Below are 15,914 nucleotides of genomic sequence, written 5' to 3' on the forward strand. Positions count from 1 at the left end.
GGGCGGTGTTTCCTTCTGTGGCTCATGGGTTATCAAGAGTTGAAGGCCAACTTGATGACAGCTAACAACAACTCTTAGAATCAATATCTGTGGAAGGAAAGGGAAGAAAGTAGGATGAGACAGAAAGAGAAGTAGGGCTCTGGTGCGGTCACAAAAAAAACCTCATCTGATCACATGGGAAGCTCTGAAGCTCAGATGGTCTTCAGAGTTGGCCCAAGTTAGGCAGAGGAGGCCAGGCCTATGTACCTCCACGATGTTCATTCCATGTATTCAGACTGTCTCAGGCAGGTTGCACCCTCAGGTAAGGCAGTTTCTTTAACCAGGGAAGTTCCAGGAAAAACCTGACAGCTGAAGGCTGTCTGCCGGCAGCAGTCCCAGCAGATGCAGGGCTGTCTTTCATCCTTGATGGGTCATAGTGACCACTACACTTTGTAACTATTTATATCTATTAAATAGTAGAGTGAAAACAGGGTGATTAACAGCAGTACTGAAAATTCTTTCTCAACTGTGAGCATGTTGTAGCTAAGGAGATTTCAAAAAGGGAGATTGGCGAGTTGATCCTGGCAAATTCTCATAAGAAATCATATCATTTTGTCATGTAAGTCTTTTTGACAGTTTCCTCTTGCTCTAAAGTCTTATACTCTTAGCAGGAACTCTTATGCTCTGCGTGTCATGCCCCTTCTTGCAACTGCAGGATTGCGCCCTCCTTATATCATTGCACTCACTTTATTCTTCTTCCTGCCTATGGACTGCACCTGGTTTTTTTACTTTTCAGGGCCTTTGCACAGGCTTTTTCCTCTGCTTGGCATTCTTTCCTCCCTCTTTGCCTGGTCAGTTGCTCTACAGTTTAAGGTCTTTATATAATTGTCCCTTTCTTAGAGAGGCCTTCTCTAACTCTCTTAATTTAGGTCAATGCCACTTGTTACATATACTCTCATGGCATCTGTCCCTGTAGTTTAGTTGACCTTCTTAACATTTATCACGGCTGTGATGACAGTCATCTGTGAGTGTAGCTGTTATCTCTTCCTCTCTGATAAGTTCCATGAAGTCAGGGACTATGGCTATTTTTCTTTGCTTTTTTTCCCAGCACTTAACTCAATTCCTGACAGAAGAGTTTAATAAATATTTGTTGAGTGAATAAATAAATGAATAAATTAATGGGTGGGTAGTAGTGAAACAGTGTAGTTAACACATAGCTCTGGAATCAGAGGGTTCCAACCTTCCAAATCATGGCTTCACTGATAGCTTTATAAACTTGTCCTCTAACGGAAAAATGTGGAAGCTGAAGTTTATTAGTCCACTGTCAGATTGGGGGAATTTATCCTTAGTAAACCTTAGAAGAATAACATGGAATGAGAATACCCATGTATCAGCAGCAAAGCTTAGTGGTTACGCACACAGACTGTCTTGGATTGTCTTAGTCATCTAGTGCTGCTATAACAGAAATGCCACAAGTGGATGGCTTTAACAAACAGAAATTTATTCTCTCACAGTTTAGGAGGCTAAAAGTCTGAATTCAGGGTTCCAGCTCTAGGAAGTTTTCTCTCCTTTAGCTCTGGGGGAAGGTCCTTGTCTCCTTTCAACATCTGTGGGCCCAGTATTCCTTGGATAGCTACATGTGTCTTGGCTTCAATCTTCCCCTGAGCCTAGGAGGCTCTCAGTGCAGGGACCCCAGGTCCAAAGGATGCACTCAGCTCCCAGCTCTTCTTTCTTGGTGGTAATACAGGTCTTTCTTTTTCTGCTTGCTTTGCTCTCCTTTTATCTCTTCTAAGATAAAAGGGGAAACCCTGGTGGAGTAGTGGTTAAGAACTACAGCTGCTAACCAAAAGGTCGGCAGTTCGAATCCACCAGGTGCTCCTTGGAAACTCTATGGGGCAGTTCTAGTCTGTCCTATAGGGTTGCTATGAGTCTGAATCGACTCGATGGCAATGGGTTTTCTGATTTTTTTAAGATAAAAGGTGATACAGGCCACACTCCAGGAAAACTCCCATTACATTGGATCAGGGCTGTGATCTGAGTGAGGGTGTTGCATCCCACCCTAATTCTCTTTAACATAACCTAATCTTGCCTAATTAACCACAGGCAGAGATTAGGATTTACAATGCATAGGAAAATTACATCAGATCACAAAACGGAGGAGAACCACACAATACTGGGAATCATGGCTTAGCCATGCTGACACATATTTTGGGGGGACACAATTCAATCCATGATATTTTACTTTTTGGCCCCCAAAATTCATGTCCTTGCCACATGTAAAATACATTCAGCTCCCATCATATCATAGCAAAAGTCTTAAATCAACTCCAAATCCAAAATCTCATCTTCTACAAAATTCCTCTTCATCTGTGAAACCTAGAATACAAGGTATCTGCTTCCAGAGTACTACGGTGGAACAGCCAAAAGCTAGACATTTCCATTACAAATGGAAGAAACTTGTCTTAGTCATCTAGTGCTGCCATAACGGAAATATCACAAGTGGATGGCTTTAACAAAGAGAAATTTATTTTCTCATAGTCTAGTAGGTTACAAGTCCAAATTCAGGGTATTGGCTCCAGGGGAAGGCTTTCTCTCTCTTTTGGCTATGGACGAAGGTCCTTGTCCTCAATCTTCCCATAGTCAAGGAGCTTCTCAGGCGCACGGACCCCTGGCCCAAAGGATGCACTCTGCTCCTGGTGCTGCTTTCTTGGTGGTATGAGGTCCTCAACTCTCTGCTTGCTTCCGTTTCCTTTGATCTCTTGGGAGATAAAAGGTGGTACAGGTCACATCCCAGGGAAACTTCCTTTACCTTGGATCAGGGAGGTAACCCGAGTTAAGGGTGGTGTTACAATCCCACTCTAATTCTCTCAACATAAAATTACAATCACAAAATGGAGGACAACCACACAATACACAATACTGGGAATCATGGCCTAACCAAGTTGACACATATTTTGGGGGGGATACAAAACTGAAGGGAAAGAAGGGATAACAAAACCTAGCAAGTCAAAAATCCAGCAGAACAATTTACACTAGCTCTCAAGGCTTGAAAATAATTCTCTTTTCTCTGAGACCATCTAGGCAATGGCCCTGCCCTCCAGACTCTGAGTGTTGGCCACACTCTCCGGATTCTGAGCGGAGGCCCCTCGGCCCTGGGCTTCAGCTCAGTCTTCCAGGCCCACTGGAACAGCAACTATGCCCCCTTGCATTTGTTGTTGCTGCTGTTGTTAAGTGCCGTCGAGTCAGCTCCAACTCATAGCGACCCTATGTACAGCAGCACAAAACTGTCTGGTCCTGCGCCATTGCATTTGGGCAGCCTTGTTTTTCTAGCCCAACTGAGCGGCGACCCTACCTACTCTGCCCCAGCAGACCCTGTCCCTCTGAACCTCAGGCATGGCAGCCCTGCCCCCTCAGCTTTGGACAGTGGATCTGGCCCCATCCCACTGGCGCTCGTGAGAGGCAGCCCAACACTCCGGAATCAAGTTGATGAAGATCTGATTTTTTGAAACCTAGGAGGCTATGGCCCTATCATTTGAAACCCTGAAGGTTATGGCTCCACCCTTTGAGACAACTCTCCTCATATCCTTCTGAATCCTCGCCAGAATTGCCTTTGATGTCCATAATTCCACGAAAAGTCTCTTCAAGGCAATCTAGGCATTTACTACTAGACACTTTAAAACTCTTCCAGCATCTACCCATTACTCAGTTCAAAACCGCTTCCACATTTTAGGTATCTGTTAGAGCAGTATCCCAGTTTTCTGTTACCACATTCGTAGTTATCATCGAGTGCTGCTATAACAGAAATACCACAAGAGGATGCCTTTAACAAAGAGAAATTTATTAACTCACAGTCTAGAAGTCTGAATTCAGGGTGCCAGCTCCAGGGCAAGTCTTTCTCTGTCTGTTTTGGGGGAAAGTAATTGTCATCAATCTTCACCTGGCCTAGGAGCTTCTTAGCACAGGAACCTGGGTCCAAAGCATGCACTCCACTCCCAGAGCTTCTTTCTTGGTGGCATGAGGTCCTCATCTCTCTGTTCACTTCTCTCCCGTTTTATCTCTTGCAATATAAAAACTGACGCAAGCCACATCCCAGGGAAATTCCCCTTACATTGGATCAGGGCTGTGACCTGAGTGTGGGTGTTACATCCCACCCTAATCCTCTTTAACATAACCTAATCTTGCCTCATTAACCACCGGCAGAGAGTAGGATCTACAACACATAGGAAAATTGCATCAGATCCTAAAATGGAGGACAACCACACAATACTGGGAATCACGGCCTAGCCAAGCTGACACTCATTTTCAGGGGACACAATTCAATCCATGACAATGTTGTCGTTATTGTTAGTTGCTGTCAAGTTGATTCTCATGCATGGCAACCTTGTGTGTGCAGCATAGAACCGCTCCACAGGGTTTTTAAGGCTGTGACTTTTTGCTAGGCCTGTCTTTCGAGGCACCTCCGGGTGGGTTTGAACTGCAAACCTTTAGGCTAGTAGTCAAGTATTTAACCATTTTTGCCATCCAGGGACTCCTAAATGCTTTATACACATTAACTATTATCATTACCATTCATTACTTTAGGTTGGGAGATAACCCTGGCTTGCAATCTGGAGCTGGATAGCTGCATAAAACATTCCCTCCAGGTGAGTAAATCCATGCCATAGGTCAGATACTAGATCAGAGGGTTGTCTAGTAGACAAAGAGTAAGAGTAAAGGTAATAAATATTCTCTGGCAACAAGCTGTGGGTCCTGGTGGGTGGCCCTTCTTTACTCTAGAGTCAGTTTTGTCTGAAAATCTAGGGTAGAGCATCTAGACTCAGAGCTCTGCTCCTCTTCCCAGAAAGTACAAACATCCTGGCAGATTCTGGCCCTTAGTTGTCTTTATTCCGGGTTCCAGAAAGGCCACTATCTTTGGTAAATATGACCTTTCTTCAGTAATTCATGTTACAACACAATTGATTAGGTTACAGGTTTCTTTAGATACATCCTAGGCCCAAGGAAAAAGGTCTCATCACCTTGGTTTCAGTTCTTCATTTACGAAGGCTCTTTGCACACTTCTGAGTGGCTGACTCCTCTTAGGCCGGAGCACTTCTGAAGGCAGAATTCCAACCTTTTCCGTTTTTTTTTTAGAGCATGTTATTGTAGCTCTCCAACTGGGAACTTGGAGACCTGAGGATGAAATAGTTAAAGTGAACTCTGAATTTTAATTCTGTCTTTGATACTAACTGGCTGTGTGAATTTGGTCATGACCTAGTGGCTCAGGTGGTTAAGATATTGGCTGTGAACCGATAAGGTCAATGTTCCAAATTCACCAGCCGCTCCTTGGGAACCCTATGGGAATCAACCCGACGGCAATGGGGTTTTAAAATTAAGTGGAAAGAGAAAATCAGCTGGAAATTCTTTCCCAGGTTTACAATTCAGTGATCATACATTGTGATCTCTGACAAAAGCCAATCCACTGTTAATGTACATTTAGGGTAGAAACTTGCACTGAGTATTTTATAAGTGAAAAGAAGATATCCAGTTCTCTTGGTGCTGACTTTGGAATGTGTGTTTGGTAGAAAAAAATAAAAACCCTATTTTTCAGTGTTCAATATTTAAGTTGTATTTAATCTTCTCACTTGCAGTGCTAAGGATTTGATAGAACCAGAGCTTGGCCTTCCAAGACAGCTAGAGTCAATTGCATGAACTACAGGAGTCACCCAGCTGGGTTTGGTCCATGGCTCTTTTTCTTGTGCATTTCTTTCTTGAATGGACACAACCCAGGAAGAAGGGGAGAGGTCCACAAAAGGCACCAGAGGCATCTTGCTCCACTAGTTTGCTGTTGCTTTGGGTACAGCACTATTGACTCTGCGATTTGGGGCACATTTCATAACCGCTCTCAGCTTTAGCTTCCACGCCTATAAAATAACATCTACCGTGCAGGGTTACCGTAAGAGTGAGGTAAAGAGGTAGGATTAACGCTGTCACAAGTGCAAAACAGGCATTAAAAAAAAAAAAAAAAAGCTAATTATCCCCTTACTGCCAATTTTCTCTACTCCAACAAAACTTTTATAGCCCAAATGCATGTTGTCCGTGTTGGGTAGAGAAAGCGCAAAATGGATCATGGCAAGTCATGACATCTTCTCATCTCAGTTTTCTCTCTGCAATTGAGTGTTTAGCACAGTAGCTACAAGTTCTAGATTTGGAGTTTTAGATCAGGTTCCAGTCCTGGCTTGGCTGGTCTCAGATTGCCCTAAAGCCAAGACAATACAGATAGGTAGGATTTCCTAACTAGGACTAGACTTCCTCCCTTTCAATTTCCTAAATCAGAGCGGGACGGTGAGACAGAAGCGGAGCCTCAAGCGCCTCCGTCTCACGGCTCTTTACACCCTCTCAGACTCGGAAAGCGCCGGGAATAGGGAGGCGTCAGGCGGGGCGCGGGGTGGGCGGGCCAGAGCGTTGGTGGGCGGGGCCAGAGTTGCCGCCTCCGAGAGTCGTGCGCGTGCACTACGCACGCAAGGACGCACAGTACGTACGCTGCGGAAGCGCGCGCGCAGGCCCAGCCCTCGTCGCCGCCGCCATTTTAGCTCCTGGTTCCGGCCGCACGGTGTAGGCTGTTGTAGCGGGAGGGGTGGGGGTTCTCCAAAGTAGCTGCCCTCGACTGCGGCGCTACAGCCACTGGCTTCTCTTTTTTCTCCTTCTTGGTAACCACCCGCTCGAAGAGTACGAAGATGTCCAAGCGGCACCGGTTGGACCTGGGGGAGGATTACCCCTCCGGCAAGAAGCGTGCGGGGACCGATGGGTAAGCCAGGCCGGGGGCGCGAGGCAGCGGCTCGGGCTTTGTTGGAGCCGCGGCGGGCCGGCGGGGAGCAGGCCAGGGCCGGCCTGACCGAGAGGGCTCCGGAGCTCGAGTCTTTGTTTCCCTCTGGGCGGAGGAAAGCGGCGCCACTCTCCGCGGTCGGCCCAGCAAGGACGCGGGGAATGTGTGTGTGTGGCTGGGCCGCCGCCCGCCACCGTCGGGTAGGTGGAGGGGCCTGTTGTGGCCACGAGGACGTATCTGACGGGCCGATTAGAGCTCGACTCGAGGGGGGCTGGCGGGAGGGACCCGCGGACCTCGTGGTTCGGGTTCCCGAGTAAGGCCTGGAGCCGGGGCGGGGGGGTAAGGGGGGAGGGCGCGGCGAGAGTATTCGCTTCCAAGGGCACCAGGCACTTCTCAGGCCGAGGGACCGGGGAGTGGACCTTGGGGAGTGGCTGGATCTCAGGAAGGGAGAGTCAGAGAGTGTAAAGAAGCGCCTGGGTTCTTGTGTAGGCTGGGATGGGGGTGGCGGGAGTTGAGTGTGAGACGTGCAAACGAGGAGTTCTCGGGGGAAGGGAGAGTAGAGGGCCTGTCGAAAGGGGAACGTGGAGTACACCTGGCGGGCTGGAAGGCTGGTGGGATGGAGAAGGCTACGTTTATAGTTTGGCGGGAGGGAGCGTGCCTCGGTCCATTCAAACACTTCAAAGACACTAGACAAACTTCCGCTCTCTGCCTACGCTCCCGCCATCTCCTTTATTTCCTGCTTTAGTTAAAGCATTGGCATCGGAAATCAGTGGGGTAGGGATAGAAGGCGTTCTTTCCCCCCCCCCATAAGTTATTTTCTATTGTTTTTTCTGCTGTTCTTTATAAGTAGCTTTTGAAAAAACGCTTTTCAAAAAATGGTTTTAATTACGGCAAAATATTGCCCCGTGGGGAGGTTGTTTGGGACTTGAAATACAGACTTACTGTTTCAGATAACTTTCCTTTCCCTTAGTCCTTTTTTAAAGGTGCATTAGTAATTGCATTAAAGTCATTTCTTGTTCAATTTTTTTTTTTATCCCGAAAGTACAGAGATCTCTTTGGATAATTCAGGCAAAAACACAATGTCCTGAATGTTCACATTCCTTGGATGATTTTATCTTATCGTGTGTGTATGTGTGTGTGTACAGAATAACTGTGTTAAACCATCTGTGTAGCTTTGGGGAATTGTTGACCAGAAGCCCATGATCTGGATTGATTTGTAGGTCTCTGCTGTGTCCAGTAAATGCCAGGATAGGGTGTACTTTTTAATGCAGTTCCGTATATTGAATATATAAAGCAGAAGTATGTCACATTTTAATGTTGAAAAGTATTTAGTTTACAGTATTAGACAGTTTTCTCCCTAGGCTGCCCCTCCCCCTCCAAAAAAAAAAAAAACACCCAGCAAAACTTGATGGCGTTGAAGCAACATGTCACAGACCCTCAGAGCTGAAGTGACTTCAGAGCCTCACTCAAGGAGTGGGAAAAGGAGACCCAGAGTTGTTAAGGTGGTTTCTGCAGGTTTACGCAGTTGAATGCCGGATGTAGAACCCTGAGCTTCTGATTTTTCACTCTGAGCTTTTTCCGTTACAACATACAGCCTATGGCTGTAGTTTAAAGTCACTGCAGCCGATTTTAATGACTTGTAAAGTTGGGAACACTTGGTTCTTGATGCCTGTGAAGCAAAAATAAATTGCTTGTTATCTGGCTGAGATGGAACAAACATGTTTCACAAGACTTTAGTTTGGCACAAAATATTTATATCCCTGTGTATGTACACCACTAAAAATGCTTTCTTTGGGGCTAGAGGTCTCATCTGTATATGTGGTTGCTCCCTTTCCCCTGCAAAATGAATGTCTGTCCCTTTTTGTTTCTAGGTGGTGCCCTTATGATTCCCTTCAATAGTGCTTGACTTCTGTCTGTAGGTGAAAAAGAGTTCATATTTGGAATAATGCCCAAGTCCTGAAATTCTGGAGGGCTGTTTTTATACGTTCATATCTTGAATAATTCATTTTTCATAGAACTAGTATTCTTTAGCAATGAGCTTACAGCGTTCATCAGTGCTGGAGTGTGTTTCATACTTGGCAACTGAAGTCACTTTTGGTGACTGCCTTTTCAAATGCAATCCTGCAGATTTAAAAAAAAACCGGGATGGGTTTTATCAGAACATAGGCTTGTCAGTCTGTGAGTGGCACTGCATATAACTGTCCCATTTTCCCATTCTTGCAGTGCTGCAAATGGAGAGTGATTCAGTGGGAGATTTCACTCATTCATGCTCCCAAACTATTTGTGACTTTGTTTTCTTCTGGCGTGTTTTAACTTCAGGGCCAGATAGAGAAGTTGGAGGTTTATGTTATATACCCTAGCCTTATTCCTTTTTCCCTCATCCCACAAAATCTTCTAAAATTTATCCCCCCAAAAACTATTGTTGGAGTGGAAAAACTCTTTGAAAGTAGGGGTATTTTTCTCTTTAATTTTAGTTACTTCCTGGTAAAAGCTTTTCCTGTTCATTGTGTAAAAGTGAAACGCACTAATATATATAGAGAGTACATATTGTGCACCCGGCATTGTTCTAGGTGCTATATGTATAAACATTTTCACTACAGACTTACGGTGTAGGTGAAGTAACTTGCCCTAGGGAATGTAAGAAGTCCATATACAGAGGTATAAAGAAAACAGCAAAAAATTCCTGAAAATATCCCCAGCTTTAATTCTTTGAGGAACATTTTTGATCTCTGCATGTTTACTCACAAATATGAACTCTAGCTGTTACGAGTGAGATCTCTCAATGGGTGTTGTTTTGTGGTTTGATTTTTTTTTTAGAAACATGTCATGAACTGCTGTAAATATACCTTATTCTTTTCATTGGCTGCATAGTATTCCAGTTGTAAAGGTGTGTTGTAACTTATTTAGCCGATTTCCTGCTCATAGATGTTTAGTTTCTCAGTCTTCATTATTGTAAATAAAAAATTGTGATAAACATTCTTATATGTATATATTTGTACACTTATCTTTAGAACTAGTTCTGAAACAGATTGTCAGATACAAAGCAATACTTATTTAAAATCTACTGATTTTTATGACCAGTTTACATCTTCTTCAGCAGTACTATAGTTATTTTTCTTTAACGTGGTATTCTTAACATGGCATTGTAAATTTGTAAGTTAAAAAAAATCTTTAGTGGCAACTAATATTTATTGGGAAACCCTGGTGGCTTAGTGGTTAAGTGCTAAGGCTGCTAACCCAAAGGTTGGCAGTTTGAATCCGCCAGGCGTTCCTTGGAAACTCTGTGGGGCAGTTCCGCTCTGTCCTGTAGGGTCGCTATGAGCCGGAATCTGCTTGACGGTAATGGGTAATATTTATTGGGCATTTGCTGTGTGCCAGGCACCACTTTAAGCCCATTGCATATATTAACTCATTTAATCCTTGCCATACCCCACAAGATAGCTATTGTTAATAAAACCACATTTTATACCTGAAGAAACTGAGGCAGTGAGAAATTAACTTCTGTGTTCAATACAGCCAGTTTAAAAAGTACACAGCTAGGATTGAGGGAAACAGTAGAGAACCAGGTGCTTAATGAATGTCATATTTTGTCTCTGTCTCTGACGGTATTGTGGTCAGTGACTGCAAACCACTGTCTTGAGATCTTCCTTTAAAAAAAAAAAATTATACCTCAATTAGTAAATATTTTAAGAACAAAGCTCCTTTATGGTAAAGTATTAAAAAAAGAAATCATACATACTTATAATAGTGGATACATATTTATAGCAGAGGGTTTGAACCCTCATTTACCTGAATTTTAATTTTTATCCTCCCCTATTGAAGGTAGACAGTTTTAACAGTGAACCATAGGCAGCATTCGAGGTGATTGAAATTTGTTTTCTTCATTCTCCCTGTTACCTAAGAGACTTCTGTTAATGCTTTTCACTGTTTACTGACCCACGTTGTAAATTGCAGTTTATGCCTTGCCCACGTATGGTTAGAGAATAACTGTGGTCCCCGTGCACCTTTTACTGTTATACCACTGTTGTTATTAGGGGCCATGGAGTCAATTCCGACTCATAGTGACCCTGTGTGCAAAAGAATGAACCAGTCCTGCCCCATCCTCAAAATCGTTGCTCTGTTTGAGCTCCTCATTGCAGCCACTGTATCAGTCTATCTTGTTGAGGGCCTACCTCTTCCACTGATTCTCTACTTTACCAAGCATGATGTCCTTTTCCAGGGACTGGTCCTTACTGATAACATGTTCAAAGTATGAGACTTAGTCTTGCCATCCTTGCTTCTAAGGAGCATTCTGGCTATACTTCTTGTAGGACAGATTTGTTTGTTCTTCTGGCAGTCCATGGTATATTCAGTATTTGCCAACACCAAAATTCAAATGCATCAATTCTTCTTCTGTCATCTTATTCATTGTCCACTGCTACCCCCATTTCTTGGTAAGCAGCTAATCTTTGGGTCTTCACAACATATTCTGTGCTGTAGCTAATTTCAGTAATGAAGTTTCTAATGAAGTGGGTCCTTGAAAAAAATCTTTGTTAATATAGATATTACTGTGAGAAAGCAAGGCAGCACATGATTTACTTTGTCCACCCCCTCCCCCAGTCCTACCCCCGAATTTTGTAAACTCTTGAAAGGTTAGGTTCATATTTTAAGTGCCTGGTACTGTGCCAAAAGTATAGGAGGAGTTCATTAAGCTTTGGTTTTTGTTCCCCCTCCCCTCCCACTTGGAGTGAGTATTGGAAACATGAATCCTTTTTTTCAAGTGTATGATCCTAACTCCTGTGACATCAGTTCAGCCTTCATCTTTATTTGAACCATATGTTCTTTAAGGTTCTAGCTCTTAGGTCCTGTGATCTTTAAGAAGTCTACTTTTCGAACCATTCATGGCTACATTGCTTCTCCCTTGGCTGGGCACATTTCTGTGGACCCTATTATAAACTATTCCTCATTTGCATTTGAAGGCAATATAAATCCTTTTATTAATGAGCATCTTAAACCAGATGCAGAATAAGAGAAGCAAAGAGGATGGTTGATGGCATATTTCAAAGATAGGCCAGGACTCTTAAGTTTTGAATTGTGAGATTTCATTTTATATGTTTATTAGGTTATCCATTGGTTTCCTTTCCCTTTATGCCAGGTGGTATGAGTGGTTTCCTTCAATTCTAATTTGTATGTTCTGTGATTCTGTAGAAGGTGAACACTAGAACAGGAAAAGGTAGAATATAAAATAAGGCTTTTTCTCCCTTTAAATTTCTGTGGATAGAATTATATTTAGCAAGGACATGACCAGATACAATTTTCTATTTCTGTAATTGAGGGACCATCTTAACTCCTACTGGGTTTAACATTTTAGTTGTACTCTCCCTAGGGAAGTTACTGTTGCCCAGATGAGCTTTCCTGTTCTGATGATACCTGGGGCATAGGAAATTTGTACATTTGTGTTTTAAGGATAAGGAACAGTCGTGTTCAGGGGCTTTTGTTACAGCTGTCGTGTTGACTCATTCTTTCAAGTATGGGTCTGAACATCTAGTGGAAAGTTTGTCTGCTGTAGAACTGGATCTGAAATAAACTGGATTAGTAGAATGAGTAAACACATTATTTTAAAATTATTGTATTAGGGACCATCTCTGTTTATAGAACTAGTAACTAGAAGGGGATACCAGAATTGACTACTTAAAATTGACCAATACTAAGTTTAATATAAGGAGCCTGGGTGGCGCAATGATTAAATACTCCGCTGCTAACCCGAAAGGTTGGCGGTTCAAACCTACCAGCCACTCTATGGGAGAAAAGACCTGGTGGTCTGCTTCCATAAAGATTACAGCCTAGGGAACCCTATGGGACAGTTTTAGTCTGTCATGTAGGGTTGGTCACTATGTGTTGGAATTGATGGCACACAACACATTTAATATAGTGGCTCTCTGCATAATTCCAACATTTTAATCAGTTAAATGATGTGCAGTGAAGTGTATTTTTAATTTGGCCAGGTTTTATTTTATGGTTGATCAAGGTATTTAGGTTTACAAAGCACTTCCAATGTTTACTCTTGCTGTTCAGGCTAACATGCGAGAGTAAAGAAAAAATGAACATGTTTTAATTTTAGTTTCTCTGATTGTAAAGCAACATATGCTTATTGAACAAAATTGGCAAAGTGCTGAGAAATGTATATCTAATCCTGTAACTCTTTTTATTCCATAGTTTAGATGCTGCTCAACTTGTAGTGGAGCTGCTCAACTATGTCATGTTCACATACTTTAACATACATGCCTTTTTCATATAGCATTACAACATAAAACATTTTCCCATGACAGGAATATAAAAAAAAAAAACTATTAGAAATGAATTCTAAAAGAAAATGTCCTGAACTTACCACTGTTTATTATAACTATTGTAAGGTGGAATTGTCTTTTTGTACAGTAGCTGTGTACCTAGCAATATCCCGGCTACATTTTGAACATACTTTCCGTGCAGAGAATACCTTCTCACGTAGTTGGAAGAGAGATAGTGATGCCCTCCTTTCCCAGATTTGGGCCTGCCTTTTCCCTGCCCCACATTCAGTCTCTGACTTCAAAGTAGGAGGGGATTTCACCTGTGAAAGACAAAGTTCTTGTGTTTCTCAGCTGATGGTTAAAGATTGTAGATAGAATTAAAAGAACTTGTTAAAAGAATTTGGAAACATCATCAAACCAAGGGAGGGAAAGATATTTATGGGCAAGACATGGGAGATCAATGATTATAAGTTATTTGTTATTTTTCATAGTTATGTAAGTTACTGAGTTTCATTATTCATTTGGTTGTTAGACTTTTAAGTTGTTCTTTGTGGTTGTAATGCCGTCGTGAACTTTTGCATAAAATTCAGAAACTGAATTCTAAATTTTTATTTTTAGGAAGGATCGAGATCGTGACCGGGATCGTGAAGATCGGTCTAAAGATCGAGACAGAGAACGTGATAGAGGAGATAGAGAACGGGAGAGGGAGAAGGAGAAGGAGAAGGAATTGCGAGCTTCAACTAACGCCATGCTTATCAGTGCTGGATTACCCCCTCTCAAAGCTTCCCATTCAGCTCACTCAGCCCACTCTGCACACTCAGCCCACTCTGCTCATTCAGCACATACTGGACACGCAGGACACACATCACTTCCACAGTGCATTAATCCGTTCACCAACTTGCCCCATACTCCTCGATACTACGATATCCTAAAGAAGAGACTCCAGCTGCCTGTTTGGGAATACAAGGATAGGTTTACAGATATTCTGGTTAGACATCAATCGTTTGTGTTGGTTGGTGAGACCGGGTCTGGTAAAACAACACAGGTGAGTTAATGTATACCACTGTATATGTTTTATTAATGTTTTAAGTTACCAAATGTTGCTTATTTGATCTTGGTGGTTATTCTAGTTGTTTTGTAGAACACCTTGAGGAATAACTGCTTTGATGTTTAGTACTTTTTAGTGACTTTGAGAGTGGGATTCCTATAAGGAGTCGCTGTCTTTTGTGAGTCTGGGGCAGGGGGGAATAGCATTGCTGTTTTCCCGGTTTTGTTGCCTTAAATATGGCAGAGTGATATTCTCCTACCCACCTTGACTATGGGCCAGTATAGATTTGGAGGTATGAAGTTCATGTTTCATTTAAGAAATCTGAATCATTGGAGTGATTTTTGTTGATTGATTATTTCTTTGTTTGGGGTCTTGATTTTGTCTTTATAAATATTCTTTTTAACCATGTGAATATTCTTTCAAAAAATAGCAGCCCTAAAAGCTGTGTGGTAAAGTCTCCTTACCCATGACCTCCATCCAACTAGTTACACCCCTACACATGGAACCTAATGTCTTGTTAGTAATATATCTAGGATGTTTTTCAAGCATGGATGGGTCCCTGTTGATTGACATCTAGGCTGTTCGCAATGATTGTTTTGCATCTGGAAGTATATCTGTAGGATAAATTACCAGAAGTGGGTCTGAGGGTCATTAGTAATTGTGATCTGTACAGCCAAATAGCCTTCCAGAGGGAGCATATCAGCTTATCCTCCTGTGAGCATTTATGAGAATATGTGTGGGAAACCATTAAAGAATATTTCTGAACTCTTAGATTTTTACAAATCCGATAGGTGAAAAATGATACCTCAGTGTAATTTTAAATTTGTGTTTATCCATGTTTTAGTTACATGTGCCACAGATCTAGTTGGAGTACTTCATGGAGACGTTTTGTTGGCTGCTATAGCAACTGAGTCTTTGGGGCAGTTCTACCCTGTCCTAGGGTTGCTATGAGTCAGGATCAATTCGATGGTAGTGGGGTTTTCTTTAATAGCAAATTGAAATAGGAAGCTTTTATTAAAGACCGAGCCTTATTGAGTACAATTTTCCTTTTTAAATGAGGAAAAATTTAGTATTGATCTTAGAAACTAAAATGGTTGGGGTGCTTTTTTTTTTTTTTTTTTTAATCACCTTACTGAAATTTAAAGAAATGCACGGAGACAACTATAGAGTGCGTTAGTACCAACATTTTTAATTGTTTCAGATGGTTTATCCACTGTGCTTAGTATTAACAGCACCTGCTTAATTAGCACTTGGATAAAGCCAGGCACTGTCTGCTTTATATGTATTATTTCATTTTAGCTTTTCAACAGTCCTGCAGGGAAGGTGTTAATTACCATTTAATAGATAAGCAAAATGAGACGTACAGAGAGATTCATGAGAATCTTAGAAAAGTTCCGGGTTTGCCCAGAGCTCCGTACCTTATGGATTTAGGTGGGTTTAACATTTAAACCGTGTCCCTTTGTCCCACAGCCCAGGTTATATTTATTTTTTTTACTGATACTCTCTAGTCTGATATTAACTTTCCTTCAGAGATGAGTTTGATTGTTTAATAAAAGTGTAGAAAAAGGTCATGTCAGCTTGAAACAAGAGGTTGGTGATTAGAATGGTTTGCTTTTTCTGGATACTTGGAAACTTAGGATTGTAGGGCATTTGGGGGACTTGGATGGGAAACTGAACAGACTAAATGGTGAGTTTCTCCCAAATGCTTTTTGGCATGCTCTTAAAGCTTCGACTCAAAATCGTTAAGAATATTCAGCCATTTTGGCTACCTTTTACCTACCAAAAATAAAAATCTAAGGCGTGATGACTTTAAACTTTT

The 15,914-nt window shown here is 42.2% G+C and overlaps 1 protein-coding gene across 1 annotated transcript in view; it reads left to right on the top strand.

Annotated features, from left to right (window-relative positions):
- Positions 1 to 6,524: 6,524 nt before the first annotated feature.
- The window catches only part of DHX15 (DEAH-box helicase 15), a 49,203-nt gene continuing 39,813 nt past the window's right edge, over positions 6,525 to 15,914 (top strand). The window contains exons 1-2 of the mRNA XM_049886431.1: positions 6,525 to 6,763; positions 13,666 to 14,092. Coding sequence (XP_049742388.1) covers positions 6,693 to 6,763; positions 13,666 to 14,092 — 498 coding nt within the window. The 5' untranslated portion in view covers positions 6,525 to 6,692. The remainder of the gene's footprint in view (positions 6,764 to 13,665; positions 14,093 to 15,914) is intronic.

This window comes from Elephas maximus, chromosome 5, assembly GCF_024166365.1.
Source record: "Elephas maximus indicus isolate mEleMax1 chromosome 5, mEleMax1 primary haplotype, whole genome shotgun sequence".
Classification (NCBI taxonomy): domain Eukaryota; kingdom Metazoa; phylum Chordata; class Mammalia; order Proboscidea; family Elephantidae; genus Elephas; species Elephas maximus.